Source organism: Protopterus annectens, chromosome 7.part0, assembly GCF_019279795.1.
Source record: "Protopterus annectens isolate FY-2018-M chromosome 7.part0, PAN1.0, whole genome shotgun sequence".
NCBI classification, from domain to species: Eukaryota; Metazoa; Chordata; order Ceratodontiformes; family Protopteridae; genus Protopterus; species Protopterus annectens.
Genome location: NC_056739.1, coordinates 1,575,923,454 through 1,575,950,911, shown reverse-complemented (window position 1 = coordinate 1,575,950,911; position 27,458 = coordinate 1,575,923,454). Strand labels below are relative to the sequence as shown.

The window sequence follows — 27,458 nt, the reverse complement described above, 5'->3', positions numbered from 1 at the left end:
TCCAGGCCTCCTGTCTCACCTGACCGGCATGATTCACTGGGATATCTCAAACCTAAAGCTGACAGAGTGGTTTCTCTACTTCCCTTAATAGCCAGACAACCTATGCTGTCATTCTCTGTCAGTCATATACTTTTATCTTCCCATAAAGTTTCTACAAGAAAACGTTACCCAAGTAAATGAATGAGGTTTGTTTTTTGTGTGCATAAGAAACATATGGACCCTTTTTCAGCCCCTGTACAAAGTGTCCTGAAATTTTGGCAGAAATTTTCAATGTAGGAGCCATCTCCAATTTTCACATTGGATTTGTGAATTCTATCCTGGCTTTATCGAAACTTTGTAAGGCCTTCTCGAGAGGTACCCTTGTTTTGAGACCTCTTTATAAAGAATCATCTCCTCCATGGGACTTAAATTTGGTACTGCAGTCTCTATTTCACTCCCTTTTTGAACCAGCAGCAAAATGTGATCTAAACTTTCTGACCTGGAAGACTATCTTTTTGGCAGCCATCACCTCTGCTAGAAGGATTTCAGAACTTGAAACATTGTCTTCTAAACCTCCATGGCTGATTTTTCACAGGTGTAGAATAACATTGCTAACCAATCCTTCTTTCCTTCCTAAGGTGATGTAAAAATCTAACATCAACCAATGCATTAATCTGCTGGTTTTCTTTCCTAAATTTGCAGACAAATACAAATATGTGTTACACTTATTGGATGTTCACAGACAATTACATTTCTACTTACACAGAACAAAAGAAATTAGAAAGACAGATCAATTATTTGTCTCCTTTGCAGATTTTAAATTTGGTAAATCAGTTGCAAAGATAACTTTAGCTAGATGCTGACGAATTGTATATCATTTGTCTACAATAAATTGCGTCTGTCCTTAACAAAACCTTTTAGAGCCCATTCAACTAGGTCTGTGGCTACTTCTTTAGTGTTTCTATCCAGGGCTTCCATGGATGACATATGTGCAGCTGCAACTTGGGCCAATCCTCATACCTTTATTACTCATTAAAAAATGGATCTGTTGTCGAGGGGAAGAGCAGTTTTTGGCTCAGCTGTGCTCAAGAATATTTTTCCTTGGAGTCCACCCAGGATTTTAGGTAGCTGGGGACTCTGTCCCAACTGTTGAGGAATGAATCAAAATTGACAACATCAGATAAAGAAATTATGTACTCACTGTTATGTTCCATCTGTGTTGTCCATTTTCATTCTTCCTGAATTCCCCACCCACCTGCCCACATCCTTTTCACAGTTGATTTCTGAAGGAATGAGAGTTTATAAAGACACCACTTTCCTTCATGTTGAGCTCCAGGTATAGCTACTTCTGTCAGGAATTTATGCTAGTACTTCCTATTTTAAGTCAACCAGCAAACAAGATCTGAGGTATGTTGGGGGGGTGCATTACGGGTAAGGGAGGAGTGCAAGAGTTTTTTTGTGGCCACGAGCTAAAATAACAGCCAAGTCAGATCCAACAGTTGGAACCCAACTGTTGAGGAAGAATGAAAATGGACAAGACAGATGGAACATTATAATGAGTACATAACTTCTTTGTTTACATTTTTACATTTGTGGAAAGGAGTTATTAAAACTAATTAAAATTATGTTTTCTGAGTTGTGTTATTTTGTACTTGGAGTCTGGGGTGAGTGTGTTCAAAATGCTTTTTACTATGTTTTAGGTAGAAAAAGTGACCTTTTTTACTTGCCTGTTTTAATGACTGCAGATGCCAGGCTTCCCTGGACACCAAGCACATTTTTTGGCTTTACCATGCAACTTCTTCAGGTTCTTCAGTTCTTTCTTCTACCAACCACAAAAGGAAGAAAGTGAATAAACAGCCTTTGCCACCACAGCAGGCCGCTGAAGTGCCTCAGCTGCAGATTGGTGACAGCTGTGAGCATTTCTGTTTCCTCAGACTGTTCATCATTCCCTTGGTTCCCACTAGTGTACTGTTTACAGCCACCTTTGACCAGGGGTTAGACATTTCCTCTATCATTGTTGGACTACATTTGGTGGGTAAAGGAAGACCACTCTTGTCAGTCTTGAGAGAAGGATCAGGGGATTCCTCTCTGCCTAGCCAAATTGGACTACCTGTTGTTGAGGAGGTTTGCCTGGCAAAAGTGGGTCTGCTTCTTTAGAAATTCCAATCAAAAAGTAGCAAAAAACTCAGACATATGTTTTCCTCAGTATCATTTACTCTGGATATGAGTGATTTATTGGGCTTAGATCAGTGTTTAGTTCAGGGTGTTGACCCTTCCAGTTCAGTGGTTTTCAGCAAGAAAAAAGGGATTCTTCATTTTCTGAAGAGGTTTGAGATTACAAATCACACCTTCTATGTTTTCTCCTCGCATTTCTGTTCAGATTCGGAGTAGAGTGTTTCTTTTGCCAGTCCCTTTGAAGGATTCTCCTTTTCACAAACTGTTTCCAGAATGAATCATTTGTTTCAGTGGAAACTTAATGACATCCTGCTCTCTCTGAAGAAGTACTATAAATTATTGCAACTGGATTTTTCCTGGACCTGCTCCAGTTCCTCATGTTCTTTTATCATTGGAGGATGTTTTTGTGACAGATTGTAACTTGCCTGACAACCAGCATACTGCTGTGAAGAAAGCAGATAGATTGTATAAAGTTCCTCAGTTTTATGTCCTTATACACAAATCCCAGATCAAACCCAGCAGTTATTTCTCTGCTGAACCCATCTGCTGACAAAACATTTGGTTAATATTAATCCCCCCCACCTTCTGACAAGGATAGGAAAGCCTTTGATATGTTTAGGAAAATGTGTATTTTGTCTGCAACACTTAACTTTAGAATTTTCAGCTGTCAAGCTGATATGTTGAAGTTTATGCTTGCTTTTTTAAGAACATGGGGAATATTATGGCATCTTCTTTCTGTAAGCTAATTGCTTCAGTGCCTCAAGTGGCTATACACTGTTTGAAATGTTATGATTCTGCTGATGTCACTGCAGACGTTGCTGGCACTGGAGCTCTTATAAGGAGGTTTGTTTGGGTGTGTACTTAAAAGCTTCCTGAGAATGTCAGAGCTGAAATTTTGAATTCTTCTTTAGATGGATAGTTAGATTTTGCATCATCTTCTGGAGAGGACCTTAAGTGCAGTGAAAAAGGTAAGCCAATTCAAGGAATCTGTCAGATTTTTCGGCCTTCCTTCTCCATGTTTTTCTAGGGGGGGTTTAATTCTACCTCTTCATCCTTTTTCAAAAAGCAAAATAAACACAACAAACTGCTGCTAAGCATACTGGAATCAAATTAGATTATATTGAAAAAGAACTATGCAAACTGGATCCAAACAAAGTACAGGGAGGAGACGGAATAAGTAACAATGACCTGAGAACATTTCAGCAAGAACTTACACTACCATTATATCTGTTATTCACTAGGTCATATAAATATGGGGAGATTCCTCAAGATTGGAGACATGCACTTATTAAGCATGCCTTTAAGGGAAAGGGGAGTAGGACAAACCCAGAATCATATAGCCCCTTAAGTCTACTTTCATGTTGTGGAAAAATAATGGAGATGGTAATACTGGATAAGTTATTGTCAGAACTGGATAGGTTGGGACTTGAAACCATATATCAGCATGCATATGTTGAAAAGAGATCTATTACCACCTGTAACATGATGTTCTATAACAGTATAATAACAGCTATGAATGAAAAATTGTGCTGTGATGTGATTTATATAGATTTAACTTCAGCATTTGGCAAGGTCATAAACAAAACACTGATCAATAAATTAGTACAACTAGGTATTGATGTACTGTTGATAAGATGGATAGCTGCATGGCTTACAAATAGGACATGGTAAGTATCACACACCAACTAGACAGGTAAAATCCTTGGCTACAGTCAAGGTGTCCCACGGGGCTCTGTCCTAGGCCCTTACTTGTTTAGATTGTATCTTTCAGACCTAACTTTTTAATTTGAGGTGTTCTACAGTCTATATGCTGATGACCTGAAATTGGGTAAACTGATTACAAGTGTTACAGATAAGGTATGTCTGCAAAATAATTTGACTAAATTGACCATTTGTGCACAGGAGAATAATATGTTGATAAATACATCAAAATCTAAGCATATGAGATTTGGGAGACATAAACTGAAAGGTGAATATTTAATACAGCACACAGTGATTGAAACTGTAAATTCATTTAAGGACTTGGGTATATGGGTAGATTCAGCTATGAGTTTTTCTAATCATATCAACCAATTGGCTAATGATAGTTTTAGAACTATTGGTTGTATAAAAGATTTATAAAGTCTAGGAAATCAAACATAATGAAGTCATTGCTTGTTAGTTACATTAGACCCAAACTTGAGTATGGAATAACAATATGAAAACCTTGTAGGAAAACAAGCATGAATAAACTGGAACGAGTACAGTGGAAATATACCAAGAGCATCATGGATGTGAAAATCTAAGTTATTATGAATGACTAAAGTATCTGAACTTGTACAGTGTCTCTTACAGATATTTAAGAGGGGTTCTTATTCAGGTATATAGGACATTTAGGGACAGCTACCTCTGGGAATGTTTGGGATTATCAAAAAGTACTAGAGAATCATCAGATAACCTATGTAGAAGATTCTATAGGAATGAGAAGTGTACTAATTGGTTCTCTGACAGAGTAGCTGATGCTTGGAACAGACTACCAAATTGCATTAAAGCAAGTACTAGTTTAGATATTTTTAAGAACAGCCTGGACATTTATTATGGGATCAAGTGTTTTGGTATACTGGCAAGCTAGAAGGGCATTAATGCCCATGCTTGAAACATTTGTATGTATGTATGTACATTTAAAAAACAATGACGAGGAGGTCCCCCCCCCTGAACAAACAAGGGACAGTCTAGTAAGTCAGAATGACTTCCCACCCTGGCAAACCTTTTATTCTTTCAGAAAGTCTGAATCTTCATTTCTCACTTTGGCAACAGATAGTTTCCAACAGATGGGTTCTAAAAGTAATTAATCTAGGTTACAGATAGCATTTGGAGTCTGTTCCTCCTTTCAAGGGATTCTCTCTCATTCATCAGACCAAGCTCCTCTTTACCCTCCTGTCATTCAGCACCTGCTTTCTCAGGTAGTGATAGAAGTGGTCCTTCTTCCATAGAAAGGAGGAGGGTTTTGTTTAAGAATGTTTCTTGTGCCAAAGAAAGAAAATTCATGGGGACCAATTCTGGAACTTTCCTTTCTAAACTTCTGTGATAATGCCCAAGTTCAAACTGCTGTCCTTTCACAACTTGTTGCCTCTCATTCCCAATTTGAGTTTTCTGTTGACCTTAGATTTAAAATATATTTATCATAACATTTCTATAGGTACAGATTTCTGACATTTCTTTAAGGTTTTCCATGTCTGAGTCACACTACCATTTGGTCTATCCACTGTTCCAAAGGTATTTACAAAGTGCCTAGCTCCAGTGATAGCCTACCGCATTGCATTGTATTGATATTTTCCTTATTTAGTTGATTTGCTTATCTTTGCAGAGGCTTTGTCAAAGTGTCAGGCATCTCCCACTTGAGCAAGAGATCTCCTCCACAGACTGGGATTCCAGGAGAACTGTTTTCCTGGTGTGTCTGCTAGATTCATCAGTTCAAAGAACTTTTCTTCCACAGGAAGAAAGTAGATGTGTATCTAGATTTATTCCTGAGTGTTTCCACTCAAACGTCTGTCTCCACCTATGAATTTCTCAGGATTCTGTGTCTCATAGCATCTGTGATTCTCATGATTCCCCTGGCAAGACTCCGCATGAGAAAAATTCCATGGTACCTAAAAATCTGTATAGTCCCACATCAACATCCCTTGACTTTCCAGGTTACAGTTTTGGTGTTTTTGAAAAGGAAGCTTCTTTAGTGGAGACCAACTTTTATCAGAATGCAGATCTTCCATTTCCCTTCCATGTTCAGCACAGTCTGTAGCAAGAAACACTTCAAATTTTGCATGGAAAGCAGTGTCTATGGGAATAAAAGTACAAGGTCTTTGTAACAGAATTACAGGGCAAAACACATAAATATAAAAGAGATTTTAGTTCTTATACATGTTGTCAGTCATTTATGGTTCCCATAAACATTACAAATTGTTATAGACCATGCCAGAGTGATGTGGTGCCTAAACAAATGGGGGGGGTACCAGAGCTTGCTCTCTGTGCAGGATAGCCATGGTAACCTGAGATAAAGTTTTTCACCACAGACTCACTCTGCAGGCATTTGACTTACTGCCAGAGTAAAATTCTGTGGCAGACAAGCTGAGCAATACCAGGACAGACCCTCACAAATGGAAATTGAGCTAGGGGAGTCTTTCAGGAATTGATCCAGCTATGGGGAGCACCTCAGGTAGATCTTTGTGTCTCCAAGCATAACCATCAGTTGGCACAATTTTGCAGCAGGACTCCATGCAAGAAAGGCTAGGAAACAGATTCTGTATGCTTTCCACCTTGTCCACTAATATCCAAGATTATTCTGAAGATTTACAAGGACTCTCCAAATATCATTGTGGTGACTCCCTTCTGGCCCAGGCAACAGTAATTTGACCTTCTGTTGTAACTGGCCAAGGACCATTGTCACAAGCTTCCTCACAGACTGAACATACATACACAAGACATGGGGAATTTGATCCATCCCGAACCCAGACAACTGCAACTAACTGCCTAGATGACAGAATCTTAATACCTTTTAGGCATCTATTTTCTGAGGATGTGCAGCAGTTGTTAAAGAAGGCAAGAAAACATGCTACTAGAAAATCATTTATTTGTAAATGGAAAGGATTTTCTAGTTGGTGCCAAGTCAATAACCAGCACCCTTTCAGAGCTGGTGTCTGTCTGGTCCTACATTATTTGTGTGAGTTACTGTCCTCTGGCCTGTCTTTTTCCTCCATCCAGTTTCATTTGTTGGCCATTTCAGCATGTCTTCCCATGGATCTCCCTCTTTTTAATGCAATCTCATGTGAACATGCTTTTGAAATAGGTGTTGCATACCAAGCCTCCTAACGATCAGGTGTCTCCTTCTTGGAAAAACTAACTCTTGCATTATTTGAACCAGCTCATCAGGCTGACCTGAGGTTCTTAACATGGGATAGGAAATAGTATTACTGATTGCTTCGACCTCTGCAAGAAGAGTATCTGAGTTGCACCTCTTATGGTGGGTCAGCCTTATGTCATTTTCCTTAAATATAAGGTTTCCTTAAGAACGAATCCTTCATTTATGCGTAAAGTGGTATCCGTGTTTACTTTGAGTTATGACATCCATCTCAATGGGAGAATCTTCCAGTACCTTAAAAATGAGCAAGAAAGGATAAGTCATACCTTGGATGTCCACAGATAACCGAGGAACTGTCTTAACTGAACAAATTCATTTAGGAACTCTGATCAGTTCATTTCCTGTGAAGGTAAAAAATAAATAGACAAACTGTGTCAAAGCTTTCTGTCTCTGGCTATTAACTTTTGTAATACCTGCCACAACAAAGCCATTTGAGGGAGCGTCAAGGCTCATTCTACCAGGGTCTTAACCTTGTCTGTGACGTCTGATGTTCAAAATGTTCTGTAAGCAGCAATTTGGTCATTTGTGTATGCCTTTACAAAGTACTACAAACCAGATTCATTTTCCAGGTCTAGGGCAGGCTTTGCTAATACCATTCTCCAGGGGCTTCTGGACCCTCATTCTTCCTTATCCCAGTTAGCGTAAGCTGTGGTAATCTGCTCATATAGCTAAGGATACTGCAGCAGTGATCTATATATAGTACAGTTGTGTAAGTAAACTTACTGCAATAGATGTTTGAATGATCACTGCTGCAGTAGCTGCTCCCTCCCTCCATCTCCCTTATTTTTGTATATTTATCTTGAGGACTTCTAACTTTAGTTTCTTAGCATTGACCTTTTCAGGGCTGTTACCTACCTCCTTCAGTTGGTATGAAAGCTCTGAAGGGCTTGGTGCACAAACCACTCTTTCTTTATCTCAGCTTGAGCTGAGTAACAGTTTGAGAATGTGGAAAGTGCCCTTGACACTTTGGAAGCTGGCCAGCTGTTATAACCTGTGCAGGATATAACCCATATAGATAAGCCTACTGCAGCAGTGATCTTTCAAACATCTACTGTTATGGTAAGTTTACTTACACCACAGTACTTTCCTTAAGAATCTGTGGATACAGCACGTGTATCCTCTGTATATGTCTTTTTCATGATCTTGGTGATCAGAAAGGAACTTCTTTGGTAGATAGACCAAGTGAATAAGAACATGGAGATGGCTTTGACCCCTACTGAAAGCTTTCAGACATTGACATTGTACACCTCAAACTTAGATTGGGGAACCTACATCTGACACGTCATAGAACAGGGACTGTGGCACCCCAGTACATTGAGTATGCGTAATAGTATCAAAGAGAAGCTTGCACAAGTCTTTGTCCTTCAGGTCTACAGGGATATATGGATCCCAGGCACATTAAAGGTAGTTGTTGACACCACCACAGTTATGTACTATGTCAGCAAACAAAATGTCACTCACTCTTATCTGTTCTTTAGACTAGACATGATAGCACAGGACCTTGAACTGTAGTATAATCTCCTCGTAAAGGCAGTGTGCCTTCCTCTTTATGAGACAGTCTAACAGTCAACTTTCTGAGTTGATCTGTAGCAAACCCTGATAAATTGACTTTAGATCAGAGAACCTTTAGGTACTTAATACATACACTGAGTACCCCCTGGATAGACTTGTTTGTAAACTGTCAAAACTGCCAAACCAAAATGGCTGTGCACAAGGCACCCATACTAGATGGCCTAATCTACACATTTTCAGTCATCTGGAAATGGTATTACTTTATACCTTCCCTCCACTTTCTGTCATACCCAAAGTATTGGTGAAGGCCAGGAAAGAGAGGTTGAACATTATTCTCATAGCAGCCTTCTAACTTACACAGCCTTGCTTCTCCCTAATCCCAGAATTCCAGAAGGAAGACCCCATGATTCTCCATTACACTCAGCAAGAAGGCACGAGTGCATCCCAGTCTAGTAAGTCTTTACTTGACTGCCTGAAGGATAGGCTTTTGATCCTAAAAGGAGAGGCTTCTGACCAGGGGTGTAGCCAGGATTTTCAGATTTGTACTCATAGCTCCCAGGCTGCTGCCCCCCCCCCCCCAGCAAGCCACACCCACATCAGTACATTGCTGTCCACCTAATCCCTTAAACTGCTGACAAAGCCTTCTTTCACAACACTGCTCTCTGAATGGAACACTGACAACTATATGTCAGGATAAAGCAGCATGAACATTTCATTCCAAAAAGTGCATCTCAAGGGTCAAAAAACAAAATACCCTCTCATTTAAATTTTTGCAGACTTCATCCCAGTGGAGCTATACCCCAGTGTTTGAGTGGAAAACCTTAGAAATAGATCTAAATAAAGATATACTTTTCTGGTGGAAGAAAAGCTGTTTGAACTGAGGTGTCTAGTTGACATCCCAGGAACACAATTTTGTGTGAGGGAGTGAAGAAAGACTTTTGAATGTTCTCTTGGAATCCCAGCTTGTGGAGGAGATCTCTCAGCTGACAAAGATTCCTGATACCTTTAAAAAGACTGACACCTTGAAAAGATGCTGCAAAAATAGGCAAGTTGTCTTAATATGGAAAAATGTGAATACCCTGTAGCCTTCAATGAGCTATAACTGGAGCTAGACACTTTTTGAACACTCTTGGTGCAGTGGATTCTCCAAAGGGTATGGCAGAGAACAGATAATATTATCCAGGCACACAAAATCTTGTGAACCATCTGAAGACTAGATGAATAAGATGTGATGAAGAACAAGTGGAAACAAAAGAGTCTGATATGGGGGGGGGAAAGACCCCCTGGAAAGCAGGAATTTCCTCCAACTGCCACATGTGACCTTGATGAATGATTTTTAGAACCAATTTGCTTGAAACAATCATTTGCCAAACAGAAAAATGAACATTCAGACTTTCTGAAAGAAAAAAAAAGGGGGCCAGGATGGGAGGGGGCCACAAAGTGTCATGAACCAGACATGCTGGACCCTTCTTGGTTTTGGGAAATTCAAGACTGCTCTTTGGAACCCCTTTGCCATTTCTTTTTAAATTTCTGTTTACCTGAATGTTTTTGAGATTGTTTAATCAGTTTTGCCAAAAATGGACGAGGAGATAAAAAAAATCCCAAGGACAATTTGTTAAAGCAGGGATGAAAAATCTTAAAGATTCCCTGGATTAGCTTGCCCCTCTCATCACATTTTTGATCATCTCTGTAGCAGAGCAGCCAAAGACTAATCTTCTATCTAAAGGAGAATTTAAAATTTAATTTTTAACATTATCAGAGAAGTTCTGAGAATACACCCATGCAAACCTCTTTAAAATAGTACCAGTGTCCATAACCCTGGAAGAAGCATCAACAGAGTCATGCGCACACTGCAAACATTGAGCAGTGACCTGTGCAGTAGTAGAAATGTAAATTATTTAAAGCATTTTTTTCCTCACAAGAATAAAACATTCCTCATCTTTTCATAATTTGTTAAAACAAATTTTAACAAATATGCCTGACAATAAAACATTTTAAAAATCAAAGCTGTAAAAGTATACACTTTTCCCCATACCTATCAACAATTTTCACATCCTTATCAGAAAGAGTTGGATTGGAATTAACTAAGTTCTTAGCAACAGTAGAATCAAGAAAAGCTATAGCTGCTGGGCCAGATTTGGGAGTAATTTATAACATTTAAAACACCAAGGAACTTTATACATTCTATCTGCCTTTTTAAGGGCAGCTGTCTGACTATCAGGAAAAAACACATCCTCTAAAGCAGACAGAATGCAAGGAATGGGTATGGGTTCTGGAAAGTCCTTTTGTAACAACTCATAGTATTTTATGATGGACTGAGAAATGTCAGTGTTCTCCTACTGTAAACACTAGCACAATCTACAATAGTCTCACAGAAAGTTAAACCCCTACTGGCAGAATCATTGAGTTCTCTCCTGAATTTGAATCAGAAATCTGAGGGAAAAAATGTAACCATCCCTACATCTTCCTACTCAGCAGACTCAGAATCTTCAATCTCTTAAGGAAAAGAGGAGTTTTTCGTTCTTTTATCACAGAGCCAAATTGTGACAAAACAATACCTCTTAAATGCTGGATTTGCAAGAGACCATGTGTCAGTTCCTTAAAATCAGTTCACAATAAAAAAATTCAGGGAGTTCTAATAAAATATTTGGGTACAAAAATGCAGACTGCCTCTTCTGAGATGCCTGACTGTGAAGAAATCACAAATGTATCATTGATGTTGCCCTTTTACAGATACTATTCACCTCCAGCAAACCACATCACTAATCATTCAGAAGTGATCTCTTTGAATACTTGTTCTTCTTTCGGCTTTTCCCGGTTAGGGGTCGCCACAGCAGAACTCCGGTCCGCTAATGATTGGCAGTATATTTTTACTGTGCCGAGGTGCCAGCTCGACACCCAACCTTCAACGAAGGCACGCCTATTCACACGTCTTTCGAACACCACTCTACTGCAGGGAGGACATGCAGACTCCACACAGAAGGCGCTCCAGCCGAGAATCAAACAGGAGAACCTCTTGCTGTGAGGCGACAACGCTACTGCTGCATACTACCCATCATCAAAAAATGATTCCCCTATTTATTTCTATTTTATACATCAGTTAAGCAGGTTATCCCACTAGGCACAAATGTCCTGTTTTACTGGTGACCCTTGTGCACTGTCTAGCCAAGTGAGAGTTGCACAATAGATGGTGTAAATAATCAAACCCTGTACCTTTGACAGTAGTTGGTTATACTTCTGATATTTCACTGAGAAGATAACACAAAAACATAAACATTACAGTAATATACTTCCATTGACTGCTATAGGGCACCCCCTTGTAGATGGTCATAAAAAATAAATGAAAAAATAAATATAAATGTGCCATGCTGTGGGCGGTATCTGTTCTGCCAGAATAAAATGAAAGAGCAAACAATCACTGTAATAGATTTCAGCCTGCAACCTTCAGACACTAAGTTCTGAAACCACCTCCCCTAACAAGTGACAGCAATGATCACTTTAATGTGATCAGTTTCATCCTGCCTTGTGCTTTCTTCCATCAACTGCCTCCCTTATTTATCAACCTTCCATCTTCAAAATATGGAACACTACCTCTGACAATGTGGAACAAAATATAGAACCCTTAGTAAATTTCAACTAGGTAGGATAGAACATGGCAAATAACTGTTTTGTCGTACTCAAGAAAGTCTTTTTGATGAACTGATATCATTCAGTATTACTACCCATAATTTTTTATTTAAAAAGCATAAGAATTAATGTGTGTGAGATCCTTTCAATATGGAACAGTATAGAATGTAAATTTTAACACAAACTTAAATTAACTTCTGAAGCAAAGGATAACCATAATTCCTTCTGCATCTTTATTAAAAAAACAATAAACAACACCCAGCAGTGCCTGGAACTAATTCAAAATGACAATACCCACTATGACCAGCTAAAACAGCAGCAGACAAATTCAGGGCAAACTTTACCCCAGCGAATGTTATCCCTTGTCTGTCAATATCTCTTGCACTCAATATCATCATAAAGGAGCATGTGCTGAAGATACATTCTAAGACCAAAAATACAGTATACTCTCCTGAATCTCAGAAAGTCAAATAATCCCACCAACACAACAGCACTACATCTACACCTTCAACAACAGACAAAGAAAACTTGATGAAGGGACACATTTATTGCCTCATGCCTACCTCATCTCTGGGGCACACTTTCTCTGCAAGTTAAACAATGTGACACCATAACATCCTTAAAAATGTATCCAAATCTATCCAGGATGATTGGATGGGATCCCATAAATTTGTTCCTGGAATGACCTGAGTTTGTCCTTCCCAAGAAATAGGTAAAACCTAAGGGTGTTAGGCAAGGTGAATGCAGTCTTTTGACTCTGCTGTCTTGTAACTCCTTCAAACCTATGAGCTGCTTCAGGTGGTTGCTACAGAGAACCTCCACTGTAGCTATCAACTTGTTTGTTCATGAATCAGGCACACATACCAAAATAAAGGGCAATTTTTAAATACTTTACTAATATTTCAATAGGCACTGTTTGGTCAGTTCTACAGGGAACCCCTACCTTAGTTCTCAACTTTTTTTTGCTCAAGGGTGGAACAACTGATATTTTCTGTCTTGCTCAAGAAACTATTTTGTACTTATTCCTTTTGGCCATTTTATTTGCTAATTGTCTTCTCCCAGCTGTCTGCAAGCCAGTTTTCCTTCACTGACGCACTGTTGTCTTCTGTCAGCTCTGTTTTGTTCAACCTTTCTCCTTCCCTAAGCTACTGCCATAGCCATGCTGTCAGGCTTTCCTGACAAGCCATGGTGGATGGAATGCAAAGGTAGCCTCCAAACAACTGATACCTGCTTTGAAGGGCAGCTGCAGGAAGGGTAAAAAGATACTAAAGGAAAATCAGGGCCCAGACCACTGAAACATACACAAATCCTACTATGATATTAGAGAAAAGAAAGGCACATGGCTAAATACTAGTTATTAAACTCTACCACATCATGTAGATGAATGCAGCTGTGGCCAAGTAGCTAAAAGTAATGACTACTTAGAAAAAAGAAAAAAAAAAACTCTGACAAAGTAAAAAACTAAGCATACAATCCACCACCTGTAGCAAGGAAACCAAGGTGTTTCAAATTCCATTACTTCCACTTCCTCAAACTGCAGTTCTTTAAAAAAAAAATAATTAATTAAAGCAAATAACCTGCTTTCCAAAAGAAATTAAAAAAACAAAAAAAACAAAACAAAAACATAACATCAGTATATGGAAGTTTACTACCAAAGCCTAAAACTGTGTGTGTGTGTGTGTGTGTGTGTGTGTGGGGGGGGGATGACACTTTTTAAGTTTTATGACCATCGTTTTCGTTATTAATTTATTTAAGGATGTAAATTAACTGTTACCGACCACACTCCAGGACCAGAAGTGAAGAAATAAAATATCATCTGTGCATTTCTGATTCCCCTTCTATTTTGGTAGTCCCTTATAGATATGTATCACCTCAAAAATAAGTCCAGTAGACTTACTTATCTATTTGTTAGATTATTATTGGCTATGGCATGATGGGTCCAGAATTGTAGATCAGACAATAAACTGTTACCACTTTTCTCAGAAGTCACCAACATGATATGGTGTTACAACTGTCATTAAGAGAACATGTACCTCCTTTTCAGTAACAGGCAAGCACAGACTGTTCCCTTGTTCGCCCTGCATACAGACACACCTCTCAAATGTCCTGACTTTTGCAGAATGTCCAAGATTTTTGCCTTACATCTTTTGGTTTATTCCTAAAAAATGTGGTCTTCTGCCAAATCACTAAAGATTGCAGTCTCCAGATGACACTCATTCATGTTTCAGACTTTATATTCTTCAGAAATAAAGCATACTAATATAAAACGTGCTTATTCTTGCAACTTTCTAAGTTTATAAATTTGTCCTGGTTTTGGTCAATTGTACCACCATTACTTTTATGCTTTCTCTAGAATTCCTACTCAAAGAAGTGGAGAATCATTAAGTAAACAAGTTAGCAATTGTGGTTCCAGTTTTAGTCGCGGTTCCTTTGCTGTAATACGGTTCCACGTGTACGGCTAATCAAACATGACAGGTGAGAGGAAAGCTCTAGCAAATTAAACTTTAAAGGGGCTACAGAAAAAATTGTGGCATTCTGATATTTTAATAGTAACATCATTTTTCTCCTAGGCAAAATAAAACATTTTAGAGATATGCTTTCAGAAGTCCCCGATTTTACCTTGCATTTGTACCCTTTCCTTTGCCGGATCTTATACTTTTACAGTGAGTCACTGAAGCTTATAAACTATAGCATGTTTGGTACTATTGGCAAAAATGGAATTAGTAGGTAAATGACATCTTTTATTACTTTGTGATAAACAGCAGTGTTCTATGTTAGTCAGAAAATAGGATGTAGAGGGAAGGGCATTTGGTATATTTTTATTTTAATTTGCATTTTTAAGCTAGGATGGGCACATTCAAGTATTAGTTTAAAGTTGCACCCACCCCTTGCCATATGGTTCCAGTGCCTATGCCCACCTGCAAAATTGCATTTGCTGATGTCAGTGACACATCTCCCTCACTCCCATCCTCAGCACCGGCTAATCGATGAAAGGAAAGCCGTATCAAAGGACCATGAGATAGGTTGAATTTTACACCTTTCTCCCTACCTAAGTGACTGTGCTAACTGGGCAATTATCACCCATTAACTAAAAAAATGCTAAGCATGCAAATGCTTGATGAGCTGCAAATTACTATGCAGTCTTACTTACAGCATTTGCATGTGCTGTTATAATTTTATTTTATTTATATTCTTAACTTTCAGTTTTTCTCTGCTGGGTCCTAGTGCCTACAAGACTTTGCCCCCACTCCACAAATACTGTACTAAAGTGCGTACACTGAGTATGCCTCCTGATGTCCTTGCTTCTGACCCAGAGGTACTATACTTTCTTAAGGAAGCTAGAAAAACTGCCACTAAAAAAATCATATCTTGGGAAATTAAAAACATTTTTCCAGTGATCATCTAAGTGTACTTCTCCTTGCGGAGGCACAGTACATCAAACTCTTAGCTATATGAGCTACCTGTTTTATGTATGATTATGTCTTTATTGAAAACCACTTATCTGCTGTATTAGCCTGTATTCATATTACTGCCCCTCTGGCTAATCTTCCAGCAGCCATTTTGCCATTTTTTTCCTTAAAATGATGCTTCATCTGAAGACACCCAAACAGCTAGTGGCCCCTACCTGGGATCTTAACTTTGTCATCGAAGCACTTATGCTACCACCCTTTGAACTTTGAACCTTCAGTTTGTTGTTCCATAAAATTCCTTTCCTGGAAAGTTGTTTTCCATGTGGCTTTTACTTCTTGGAGATTCTCTGAACTTTAGGCTTTTATGGCCTCAGAGCACTTTATTTTATTTAGTTGTATTTGTTTACAGGGGTAGATCAGTGATCTCCACGGACCTTTTTCAGACTTAGATCAGGAGAGTTGTCTGGTTAAGTGACTTGCTTGCTGTAAAGTCTTTCATCGGGGATAGACCAGTTCATCTTAAATGTCCAAAGGCTGTAAGCAGACATTATTGAAGTGGCTAGCTAGCTAGCTAACTACATTGTAGTTTTTATGACCACAGTGGTAAATCTCTAGACAAGACTTCTACTGCCTTCCACAGTAGTGTTTCTCCTCGGAGCATATATGAGACAGCTACCTGAACTTCCATCATTACATATTCCAAACCTTGTAAAATGAATGAATACTTACAGCATCTGCTAGCTTCTCCATCCTTGACATGCTATCCAGGTCACTATTGCTTTAGCACTCTTCCTGGGCTTTGTAAATACTACTGCAGCAGTGATTTAGATGATGAACTTATTACAGCTGTGGTTTACTGTAGCAGCAGATATTTGAGTTCAGGGTCACTGCTTTTGCAGGGACTGTTTCCCACTTCCACCCAAAAACATTAATAAACTTTTATAATGTGTAAGCCCTTACAGGCCTCATGTGAGGGTGCATGAGGAGGACACTGTCATGGTCAGACCTGATTCCCAGCCGTGGGCACATGCTGTATTCAAAATTGCTGGTACTAGTCTGTCTTTGATCTCACCAGAAATAGTCAGTGATGGAGCAAGGCTGCTGTCCCCTTTCCACCTGTTGTTAATGTTATGTCTGCAGCTTGAGGAGGAGTCCAGTCTGATGAGGGAGGGGTATCAAAAGCTTTGGCGATCTGTCTGGTAATGCTGTTGTTTGCCTGAGGCTAATTCCCATACTTTCCCATACTTCATGGACAGTTTTGCTGCAGTGATCCCAGGACTTGAAGATTTACTTGCATGGACTCAACTTTGGGAATAGCCTTCCAACCCCATTGCCTCTTAATGAGAAGTCTTCAAGCCCGCAAATGCTGTATGCTAGGGAGTTTCACTAGTTTATTTATTTATTTATTTATTTAATTTCCAGTTTGGTGACCGGGGAAGTCCAGTGGGCTCGAAGAGCCCGTTTTCAGTAGAGGCCCGGGGAGAAAAGCTCCATAGTACAAAGTATAAACTACATAATACAGAATACATAGTACAAAGTAAAAGCTACATAGTTCAAAGTCAGCGCAATTCAATACATAGTTGCTGAAAGGTGAGAATAGCCCCATAATACAAGTATAAACTATATAATTCAGAATACATAGTACAAAGTAAAAGCAACATAGTTCAAAGTCAACAAAATTCAATACATAGTTGCTAAAAGGTGCAGTAAACACCTTGTGGGTGTAAAATGGCAAGTAAGAACAGTTGAACGGTAACATATATGCAGTATATCTTGCATATTTACATGTTTGTAGGTTGAGAACAGTTGTAGAGGGTAGAATTTGTTCATAGGTTAGAAATGTTAGATAGTGATCTGAGAGTAGTTATTGGGGGAGTTTCGATAGCAGCTGCTCTATCCCAGTGGCTTTGTGTACACTTATGCATAAGTGCTCTCAAATTGCCACTGTTAAACCACTTGAAATAGCACTTTCACACTCTGGAGGTCAAGCTGTGATCTACCAGGTTAGGAAGGAATTAACATTGACTTTTAAAAGGACTTATTTTATTTTGTTTTGAATTTGTTAACTGGGGTAGAGCACACTGATCCCACTGGACCCATTTCACTTCAATTCAGTTTCAATTCCCACTCATGTCTAAGGCTGCAGTTCAAACCTTATCACTTTGTGCCTGAGAAGAGAGGTGGTGACTGACAGAGAAAAAGTAATTGATCTTTTTCAGAGGCAAGTTTCCAAGACCTTCAGTTATGACAGAAAAATGTCACTGGTCTCTTTAAGAGGCAAGTTCCTACAACAGTTTCCTTAACATGCTTTAGGGGACTGTCGTTATAGGATGTCTTGGCCCATACCTCTCACTGTTCAGATTTTCGCAGAATGACCAAATTTTTTTGCCTTGTATATTTCGTCTGTTCCTCATAAAATTTGTGGTTTCCTGACACATCATTGAGGACTGAAATCACTAAATAATGACAGACACTTCAGTTTCAGGCATTGTATCCTTCAGAAAACTCATTCTAACACAAAACCTGTTATTCTAGCAAATTTCTACGCTTATAAGAGTAATATTTAAAAACTCTCCCTATTTTGGGGTCTTTGTCCCCCCAATATCTTAGGCTTTGTCCAAATTTCATGTGTTAAGAGGTTGAGAGGCATGTCTTGGCCAAGGTCACCTGCTGCAAAATTCATATGATGTTCTTTGTGTTTCACTGTTGCAGTCATTACATTTGGGTAATCTGCTGGCAGGTTGCCCTCAGTTGGCCTGATTAACAAAGTCTTGGGTCCTGTGTCGGTTGCTGTCCCTTCTTCCATGACGTCAGGTCGTCAGGGGTATAAAACATGCAGCTAACGCCATTACATCAGTCTTTCTTGCCGTGCGGTGCCCGAAGCAGAAGCAGTTCGCAAGTGCCAGTCGGCCGAATCTTGAAATTTTCATTTTCGAGTTTCAGAACCGATGTCTTCAACTAAAAGCTAAGTACCCTGTTGGGGAAACTTTTTCTTGCTCCTTACCGATGTCAGTAAAAGTTAATAATTGCATTACTTGTGGGAAGAAAATACCTCATAAGGATTTTCATTTGTACTGTATTCCTTGCCTAGGCCCTGACCACAACGTACCTTGCTGTCGGTTTTGTGCTAAATTTAATCAACGCATGATTAAACGTCGGTATATTTTTGCTTCTAAATATTTTGGCTCAAGATTTAATTATCCAGAAATGTCGTCAGTTAGCAATCTGACTACCAGAATACCTAAAAAATGCAAAGAAAAAGACAGAGACAAACCGTCGAGGTCCAAAACTGACGACGATGCTTCTCCTAAGCCAGTCGCCAGTTCACCGGTACTCAGTGAGATGCTTTCACAGCCCCTGATACCCGCTACTTCTGATTCGCAGGCCTCTACTGAGACCCATTCGGAGTCAGGTATGCCGCGAGATGCTTCAGCTATGGAACCCATGGATGTCTCTACCTTAGATTGGTCTGGAGCCGCTGTGCAGGCACCGGCTACTGAGGGTGTTTTCAGGCCTACAGATTTGTATATTAGACCAATGCCATCTTCAAAACTAAGGCCAAAATCTAAATCTATGTCTAAAAAGCCGACACCTGGGCCACATGTGCAGGCCCCTATGCCTAAAAAACAAATGATCAAATGGCTAAAGATTTAATTACTCTGATCAGGGGTAGCCAACCCCCTCCTTCTAAGAGGCCTAGGCAAGACATTGATTATGAATCTTCTGAACAGGATTCTATTTCTTCTGACTCTTTTAATGAACAGGATTTGTCTATTCCTACTTATGAAGACTCTGATGCAGAAGATTCCATTCCTTCTGCTTCTCCCCCTGAGGATTTTTCTTTTGGGGAAACTTTACATACCTTAAGGGAACATTTCCACTGGGAAAGTCAGGATTTCTCTGAATCTAAAAAGAGACTCAGGGATTTTCTTCTTCTTCCTCAGCATAGGCCTTTGGCTATACCTCCTGTTCTAGACATTGTTGATGATGTTTTTTCAGAATCTAGTATGGCTCCTCATTCTCTGCCTCCGGCTCCTTGTAAGCCATACAGATACTGCAGGGTTCCTGACTTCCACAAATTCCTTTTCAAAATTCCTATTGCTGATCCTGAAACCATTTCTCAGGGTCTCAAGGGCATTAAGGCCTCTACTGCTAAAAATCCTACCCCTTCTGATAGAGATTCCAGGGCGCTGGATAGATGGGGTAAGAAGTTTTACATTTCTGCAACCTTGGCAATCAGGGCTTTAAACTGTCAATTTCATATGCTTAAATATCAACAGCATATCACGGGACTACTTAAACAGAAAATTATGTTAATTTCTAACTGTGTGGAAAGTAAAGATTTACAGGATTTATTACATTCAGCTGAACAAGTTGGAAAACATACTTTGCAATGTGGTTTTGATTCCTTGGAGGCCTCTTGCAGGGCTGCTGTAACTGGATCTGTGCTAAGAAGGCAAGCTTGGCTCAAAGAGTAAACTCTGCCTGACCATGTTAAAGCAAAATTGTTGGATGCTCCTTTACAACAGGACTGTCTCTTTGGTAATAAGGGTGAAGAAGTGTTAAAAAGATGGAAGATAAAGCTAAATCTATGCAAACTGTGAAAGATTTCTTACAAGTGCAACCTCCAAGATTTAGTAGGCACTGGCCTACTAAAAACTGGTCCTTTCCAGTCCCTTTGAGAGCCACACAAGTCAAATCCAGACATTCCAAAGGCTCCAGGTTTCAGTCATAAGGAACTTTTAGAACAAAACAATGGGGTGCCTCCACCTCCAAATCTGGAAACAACAAGGCACCTCCCTATGGCAAACAGTCTCAATGACTTCCCTCTACAATCACCAAGCACTTACCTTTTAGCCGCCCCTTTGGAGGGAAAACTGGCACTTCATGCACAAAACTGGCAACTTATTACCCAGGACAAATGGGTTTTAAATATAGTATCCCAGGGATACAGATTTCATTTACACACGTTTCCAATCCCAAACGGATGGCCAGACCTGCCCCCAAATCAGTGGGCAGAGGCCCAGAAACAAGTTCTGTCCCTCATGAACATAGGGGCTATTCAGCCAGTACCAGAAGAGGAAAAGGGACAAGGTTTCTATTCAAGACTTTACCTGGTACCCAGGAAAGACAAATCATGGTGTCCATTTCTGGACTTATCCACTCTAAACACATTTCTGGACATTCCAAAATTCAAGATGCTGACTCTTCAACAGTTACTACCTATGCTAGGCAAAGATGCCTGGTTGTTGACTCTAGACTTAAAAGAGGCTTACCTGCATATCCCGATCAGGAAATCTTGCAGAAGATACCCCCGCTTCAAAGCAGGCTACTTGCATTACCAGTTCTCTGCACTGCCCTTTGGCTTATCTATTGCACCCAGGGTCTTCACAAAGTGCCTGGCAACAGTAATTGCTTTTTTCAGGCAAAGAAATATTCAAATTTATCCATACCTGGACGATTGTCTAATTCAGGCAGAAAACAAGGACACTCTTATAAAACATCTGGCGTTTGTAAAAAGGCTACTAACTTGTCTACGGTACACCATAGACGAAAAGAAATCACAACTGGTACCCTCTCAAAAAATTACATTCCTGGGTGCAAGCTTGAATACAACTGCCCAGATGACTTACCTTATGCCAGAAAAGCAAATTCAATTGGTGACTTACTTCAAACAGGTGGCCACAAAAACCCTGTCATCTGCAAGACAAATGCTGCAAGCCTTGGGGTTCATGGCCTCCTGCATTCTTCTAATTCCATAGGCAAGACTGCATATGAGGAAACTTCAGTGGTACTTAAAAAGTTTATGGAGTCACCATTGTCACAGCCTGGAAACAATGATTCCTATCATAACTTGCCTGCAACTAGAGTTCCTATGGTGGGCAGAGGCCTGCCACCAAATCAAGGGACTACCATTCACTCCACCCCCTGCCGCCCAAACCCTAACTGCAGATACATCAGATTATGCTTGGGGGGCTCATCTTGCAGGAAAGTGCATTCAGGGCAAATGGAGCCCAAATCAAATGCACCTTCATATCAATCAGAAAGAGATGCTAGCTGTAACAGAATGCACTGACAGCCTTCAAGGACTACCTTCATCCAGGACAATTAATGATAAAGACAGACAACACCACAGTTATGTGGTACATAAACAAGCGGGGGGGGTACACATTCCTACCCCCTTTGCAGACTAGCCATGGCATTGTGGAACACAGCCTTGACCTACCAAATACAATTACAAGGTCAATTCCTGCCAGGAAAGCTAATACTCTGGCAGATGAACTAAGCAGAAATCATATGGACCCGCACGAATGGAAACTGGAACCACAAATTTTCAACATGTTGACATGCAAATGGGGGGAGTCCAGACATAGATCTTTTTGCCTCACCCCAGAACTATCAGTTGGACAAATTCTCCACAAGAATTCATCACAAAAAGCTTGGAAAGTGGATACTTTATCATTCAGATGGGAAAACCTATCAGTCTATGCTTTTCCCCCTCTGCCTCTGCTCTCCAAAGTTCTACTAAAAGTCAGGCAGAACAAACCAAAAATTATTCTGATTGCCCCAGACTGGCCTCGTCAACACTGGTACCCACTCCTGCACAATGTTTCGCACCTTCCTCCATGGCACCTGCCTCAGACACCTTACTTACTGTCTCAGCAGAACTACCAAATTCTGCACACTCAGCTCCAAACTTTGAATCTTGCAGCGTGGCTAATCATCTAATTTCACCCTTGTCATCCCTCAGCAAACCTGTGATTGATGTCATTTTGGAGGCTAGAAGGCCTAGTACTAGAAAATCTTATGCTGACAAATGGAAAAGATTCTGTGCCTGGAACCAATCACAAGGAATAAGCACAGCAATGCCCAATATTCCTAATATTCTGCAATACTTAACTGAGATCTTTTACTTCCATAAAAATCCATGCCTCTGCCGTTTCAGCTCATTACAACTCTCCTCTTCTCTCATCCTCTGCTAAAGCAGTATCTCAGAGGGGCCAAAAACTTAAGACCTCCCAGGAGAGCGCCAACCCCTGCATGGGACCTCAATTTTGTTTTGTAAAAACTCACTCTCTCTCCTTTTGAGCCAGCTGCTACTGCAGACTTAAAATTTCTCTCCTGGAAAACAGCTTTCCTTTTAGCAGTCACTTCAGCTAGAAGGATTTCTGAATTACAGGGTCTTATGGCAGTGGAGCCTTTCATTATTTTTCATGTGGACAGGGTGTCTCTCAGGACCAATCCATCTTTCATGCCTAAGGTGGTATCCAGTGTGGCTCTTAATCAGACCATTCATCTGCCAACATTCTTTCCCAATCCACAGAACAAGGGTGAGCGGATTCTGCATTCATTGGATGTACACAGACAACTCAGATTTTACTTAAACAGGACAAAATCTCTAAGAAAATCTGAACAACTATTGGTGGCATTTGCTGCAGGGGCAGTGGGAAAGGCTATTTCAAAGCAGACGATTTCCAAATGGATAAGCCATTGTATTTGTTTCTGCTATATGCACCATGGTAAACCTATCCCCAAGGAGATCAGATCTCAGTCCACCAGGGCTGCATCTACTTCTGCAGCCTTTCTCAGAGGGGTTCCTAACAGAGACATTCTAGAAGCTGCTACCTGGAGATCAGTTCATATGTTCACCAAACATTACCATTTACCTCTCTTCTCTAAATCCAGAGCTGGCTTTGCCACTGCTGTCCTGCAGGGCCTTATAGCTGCTCCGAATGCTGTATAAATCCATCCTCCCAACCACAGCTTTGGGAATCTACCCAAATGTAATGACTGCAACAGTGAAACATGAAGAACATAGTACAGTTGTGTACACTTACCATAAATGTAGATGTTCGAGTGTATTCACTTTTGCAGTCCTGGTTACCCTCCCTCCAGCCCCCTGTTTTTCTCTTACTATACCTCTACTTTCTTTTACTATGCTTAAAAGCCTTTTTGGTGTATTTGCTTTTGTTTGGAGGTATTTTTTTTGTGTTTTAAATTATATATATATATATATATATATATATATATATATATATATATATGGGCACCTATGAGTTGATCGACAACTCAAAACATCGACAATGACTTCACCGACAAGTCAAATAACCGACATCGCAAAACACGGACGTTTACCAGGTAACGGATGAAAATTCGCTACTCATGCCTACCATGGTTGCATGACACTGCCACACTTACTAAACCATGGTAGGCATGAGTAGCGAATTTACATCCGTTACCTGGTAAACGTCCGTGTTTTGCGATGTCGGTTATTTGACTTGTCGGTGAAGTCATTGTCGATGTTTTGAGTTGTCGATCAACTCATAGGTACCCATATATATATATATATATATATATATATATATATTGCTCCCCATTTGGGGGGCACCTGACATCTGGGGCAAGAAAAACTGATGTAATGGCATCGGCTGCATGTTTTACACCCCTGACGACCTGACGTCATGGAAGAAGGGACAGCAATGACGCTGGACCCAAGACTTTGTTAATCAGGCCGACTGAAGGCAACCTGCCAGCAAATTACCCAAATGTAATGATTGCAATAGTGAATACACTCGAACATCTACATTTATGGTAAGTGTACACAACTGTACTTTCTGAAGAAACCCATTCTGAATACAAACCTTTGATGTGCTGTGAGGCTTATTGTTGTAAGAGCTTTCCTTCATGGATTCAGTATACTTCTAGTTTCTCCGCATTCTGGAAGTCTTCAGGCAGTTTAGCCTGCTTATAAAGGATGCTTCTAGGAAGCTGGGTCAATTACAGCTCCAGGGTCAAAAGTTCAAATTTTGCTTCTTTTATTTTCTGTGTGAAGTTCGCATGTTTTCCCCCAAGTCTGTATGGGTTCACTCTGTATTCCTCCAACTGTTCATAACATGTTGATTGACTGGCTTTTCCATACTGTCTGCATTTACACTTTATTTATCCTTGTGGTATAGTTCATGGCAGAAAAAAGTAATTATTGAGTAATTTCTCTTAGGTAGTTGATGAACTGAAAGTTTCATTACCTGTTTGGAAATTTAATCTGTCAATGTGTTTCTTGTTCTACAAGCTTGGAAAGATCTGGAAAAGAAGCAACTCTCTCCAGTTACAGGCATGCTTTCAATAACATTAGTCTCAGCAGGTTTGCCAAAGTGTAGGCAGCTTCCTCAAGGAAGTCTGCTTTGTGTAGGAGTCACTCGACCTTCGTTGTGGTGAGGAAGAGATTAATCAGTATGACCTGTTTACTGATGTGCTCTTGAAACTTTGGCTTTGTTTGATACTTCAATAATTAAACTATTTTGTGTTGTTGCTTTCAGGTAAACGTTTAAAAAAAGGTATGGCTACAGCTAAACAGAGACTTGGAAAGATTTTGAAGATCCATCGGAATGGAAAACTACTTCTGTAACATTTGCTAAACAGGGACTCTATTGGAGCTCTGCTTTTGTGGTCTGATACTTGTCGTGGTAACTGTTTGAGGACTGCTGCAGGTTACTGCACCATAAATGGAAAAAAAAAAACAGTTCAGACTTTTACGACTGTACTTTATTAATGGTTTGTAACTTTCAGGAGCAAAAATGTATAGAAAATCTGCTATAAATATTTTTTAACTTTCTCAACTTCTTAGAATGATTGCTTCACAAAGAGTTAAAAAGTACAAACTTTTAAATCATTCCACATCATATAACGTATCCTTTCAACTTGTGCAGAAGTGGCAGAAGTCATCCTGTTTCAGTGGATACACAAAGACTGTTGAGGTCATACTCGAGACAGATTTTTTGCATTTTCTTCTTTTCCTTTCGTCTGTGGTTAACCTGTAATTGACATGATAGTACTTACTCCTGCAAAAGAAGTATCTGGGACTTCAGCTATGGACTTGAAAAGTTCACAGAAAAGAGAAACTGTAGCCTTCCCTACAAGAAATACATACTTGGCCACTTCTGCATTTGGAAAACGAATGAAAGTTGCTGTTCTCAAGTTACGGTGTTCTTCAAACTTTGTATCTCTGGAAAGAACCATGGAACACCAGGCCTATGGATACTAGAAAAATCATGCCTCATTATTCTGCAATTTTCCAAATCATGGCATTTCTAAAGAGTATATACTGTATAAATATTATTTTTTATAATCATTGATGTCTTTTGTTCAGAGAATTCAGTTTAGCAAGTTTTAGGAATCTGCTGTTTGAACCATGGATGAACATCCCTAGATGCATGTATTCCTATACTACAGTACAGTTCTGCAGTGAGTAAACTTCCATCATACAAGATCAGAAGTAATTGCAGATACCCACATTTCCTTAAGTGAAAATATGTGTGCCACTCTGCAGCTTGCTGCGCTTATGCAGATGCGGATAGGATTCATATTTATTAACATAATGAGGAGAATACAAGGTGGCACAGTGTTGAAGTGGTTCACACTGTTGCCTCACGGTGATTGGATCTCCAGATTGGAATTCAGCTGGGGTGCCTTCTTTGTGGAGTCTGCGTGTCTTCCCTGTGCCTGAGTGGGTTTTTTCCAGGCAATATGGTTTCTTCCCACATCCCAAAGACATGACATAGGTGAATTGGCAATCCTCCAAATTGTCCAAAGGTGTGTGTGTGTGTGTGTGTGTGTGTGTGTGTGTGTATGTGTGTGCGTGTATGTGTGTGCGTGTGTGTGTGCGCGTGTGTGTGTGTGTGTGTGTGTGTGTGTGTGTGTGTGTGTGTGTGTGTGTGTGTGTGTGTGTGTGTGTGTGTGTGTGCGTTTATGTGTGTGTGCGTTTATGTGTGTGTGCGTTTATGTGTGTGTGTGTGTGTGTGTGTGTGTGTGTGTGTGTGTGTGCGCATGTGTATGCGAGCATATTCTGTAATAGACTGATACCATGCCCAGGATTAGCTTGTTTGCCTTGCACTAATTGAGTGCAGGATAGGCTGTGGCTCCTCTGTGATCCTGGACCGGATAAAGCATACAATACAAACATAAATGAATTAATGAGCCTTATAGCAGAAGCAGCACATTTTAAATAAGCATCACTATTAAGGTCTTGGGCTCGGATTTTTCAGTTCTTTTGGGATCCTATCACAAGCTGCAGTCCTGTTATTTAAGTTTACAGCTGATTTTCTAATAAATGTTCAGTTTCGATTATCTATTGTAATTTGAGTATAGTTTATCAAAAAGAGACACATTTAATATATATTCTTGAAAAATATTTTGGATAAGTGACTAATAGACATGGCTGTTCACATTTACTGATGGAAGATATCCCAACATTTTTTGAATGAAGGAATATTTTGTATGCCTTGCAAGCTATGCTTGCAGGCTGCACTTCCAGTAAAAAAATAAAAAAAAAAAAAAAAAGTTGAGGAACATCTTGCGTTCATAGCTGGTTGCTACTAAGGGCAATGATGCCTAACAGTTATGAAATGAGATTTACAAACAAAACTACTTGTTCTTTACAGTTTGTTTCTCAGGCAGTCCCAAACCTTTCAGTTTAGAAGCATTTACTGAGGCATATTTTCATAGAATGTAGCATGTAAATAGCTTTTTAAATAAATTCTTTTTATAACAGAGTATCTTTAGAGATTTCTTTCTATATAAGAGTTCATTGACATTTATACCGTTTTTTGCTGATTATTATAAACTGTTCTTTTTTAGTTAATAAATACAAAGAGAGTTTTCCTTTAGGTATTGCCTGAAAAACAAAGTGTGTTTTGCAGCCTTACAGTAAGATGTCTTACACCAAATCAGATAGAGAAAAAAATATTCAAATACATGCTAATGCAGAGAATCAATAGGTAATGATGTTAAATTTAATACTGGCTTATGGTTTCAGTCATTTGATTATGATGGGATACAGGTTATTTTACTAGCACCTTGTGAAG

At 39.6% G+C, this 27,458-nt stretch overlaps 1 protein-coding gene across 5 annotated transcripts in view; it reads left to right on the top strand.

The window, feature by feature from the left end:
- The window catches only part of PHF2 (PHD finger protein 2), a 3,400,138-nt gene extending 3,373,918 nt beyond the window's left edge, over window positions 1–26,220 (top strand). For all 5 annotated transcript variants that reach the window (XM_044078128.1, XM_044078127.1, XM_044078125.1 and 2 more), the window contains exon 24: window positions 24,915–26,220. In XM_044078128.1, coding sequence (XP_043934063.1) covers window positions 24,915–25,003 — 89 coding nt within the window. In that variant the 3' untranslated portion in view covers window positions 25,004–26,220. The remainder of the gene's footprint in view (window positions 1–24,914) is intronic.
- Window positions 26,221–27,458: the final 1,238 nt, after the last annotated feature.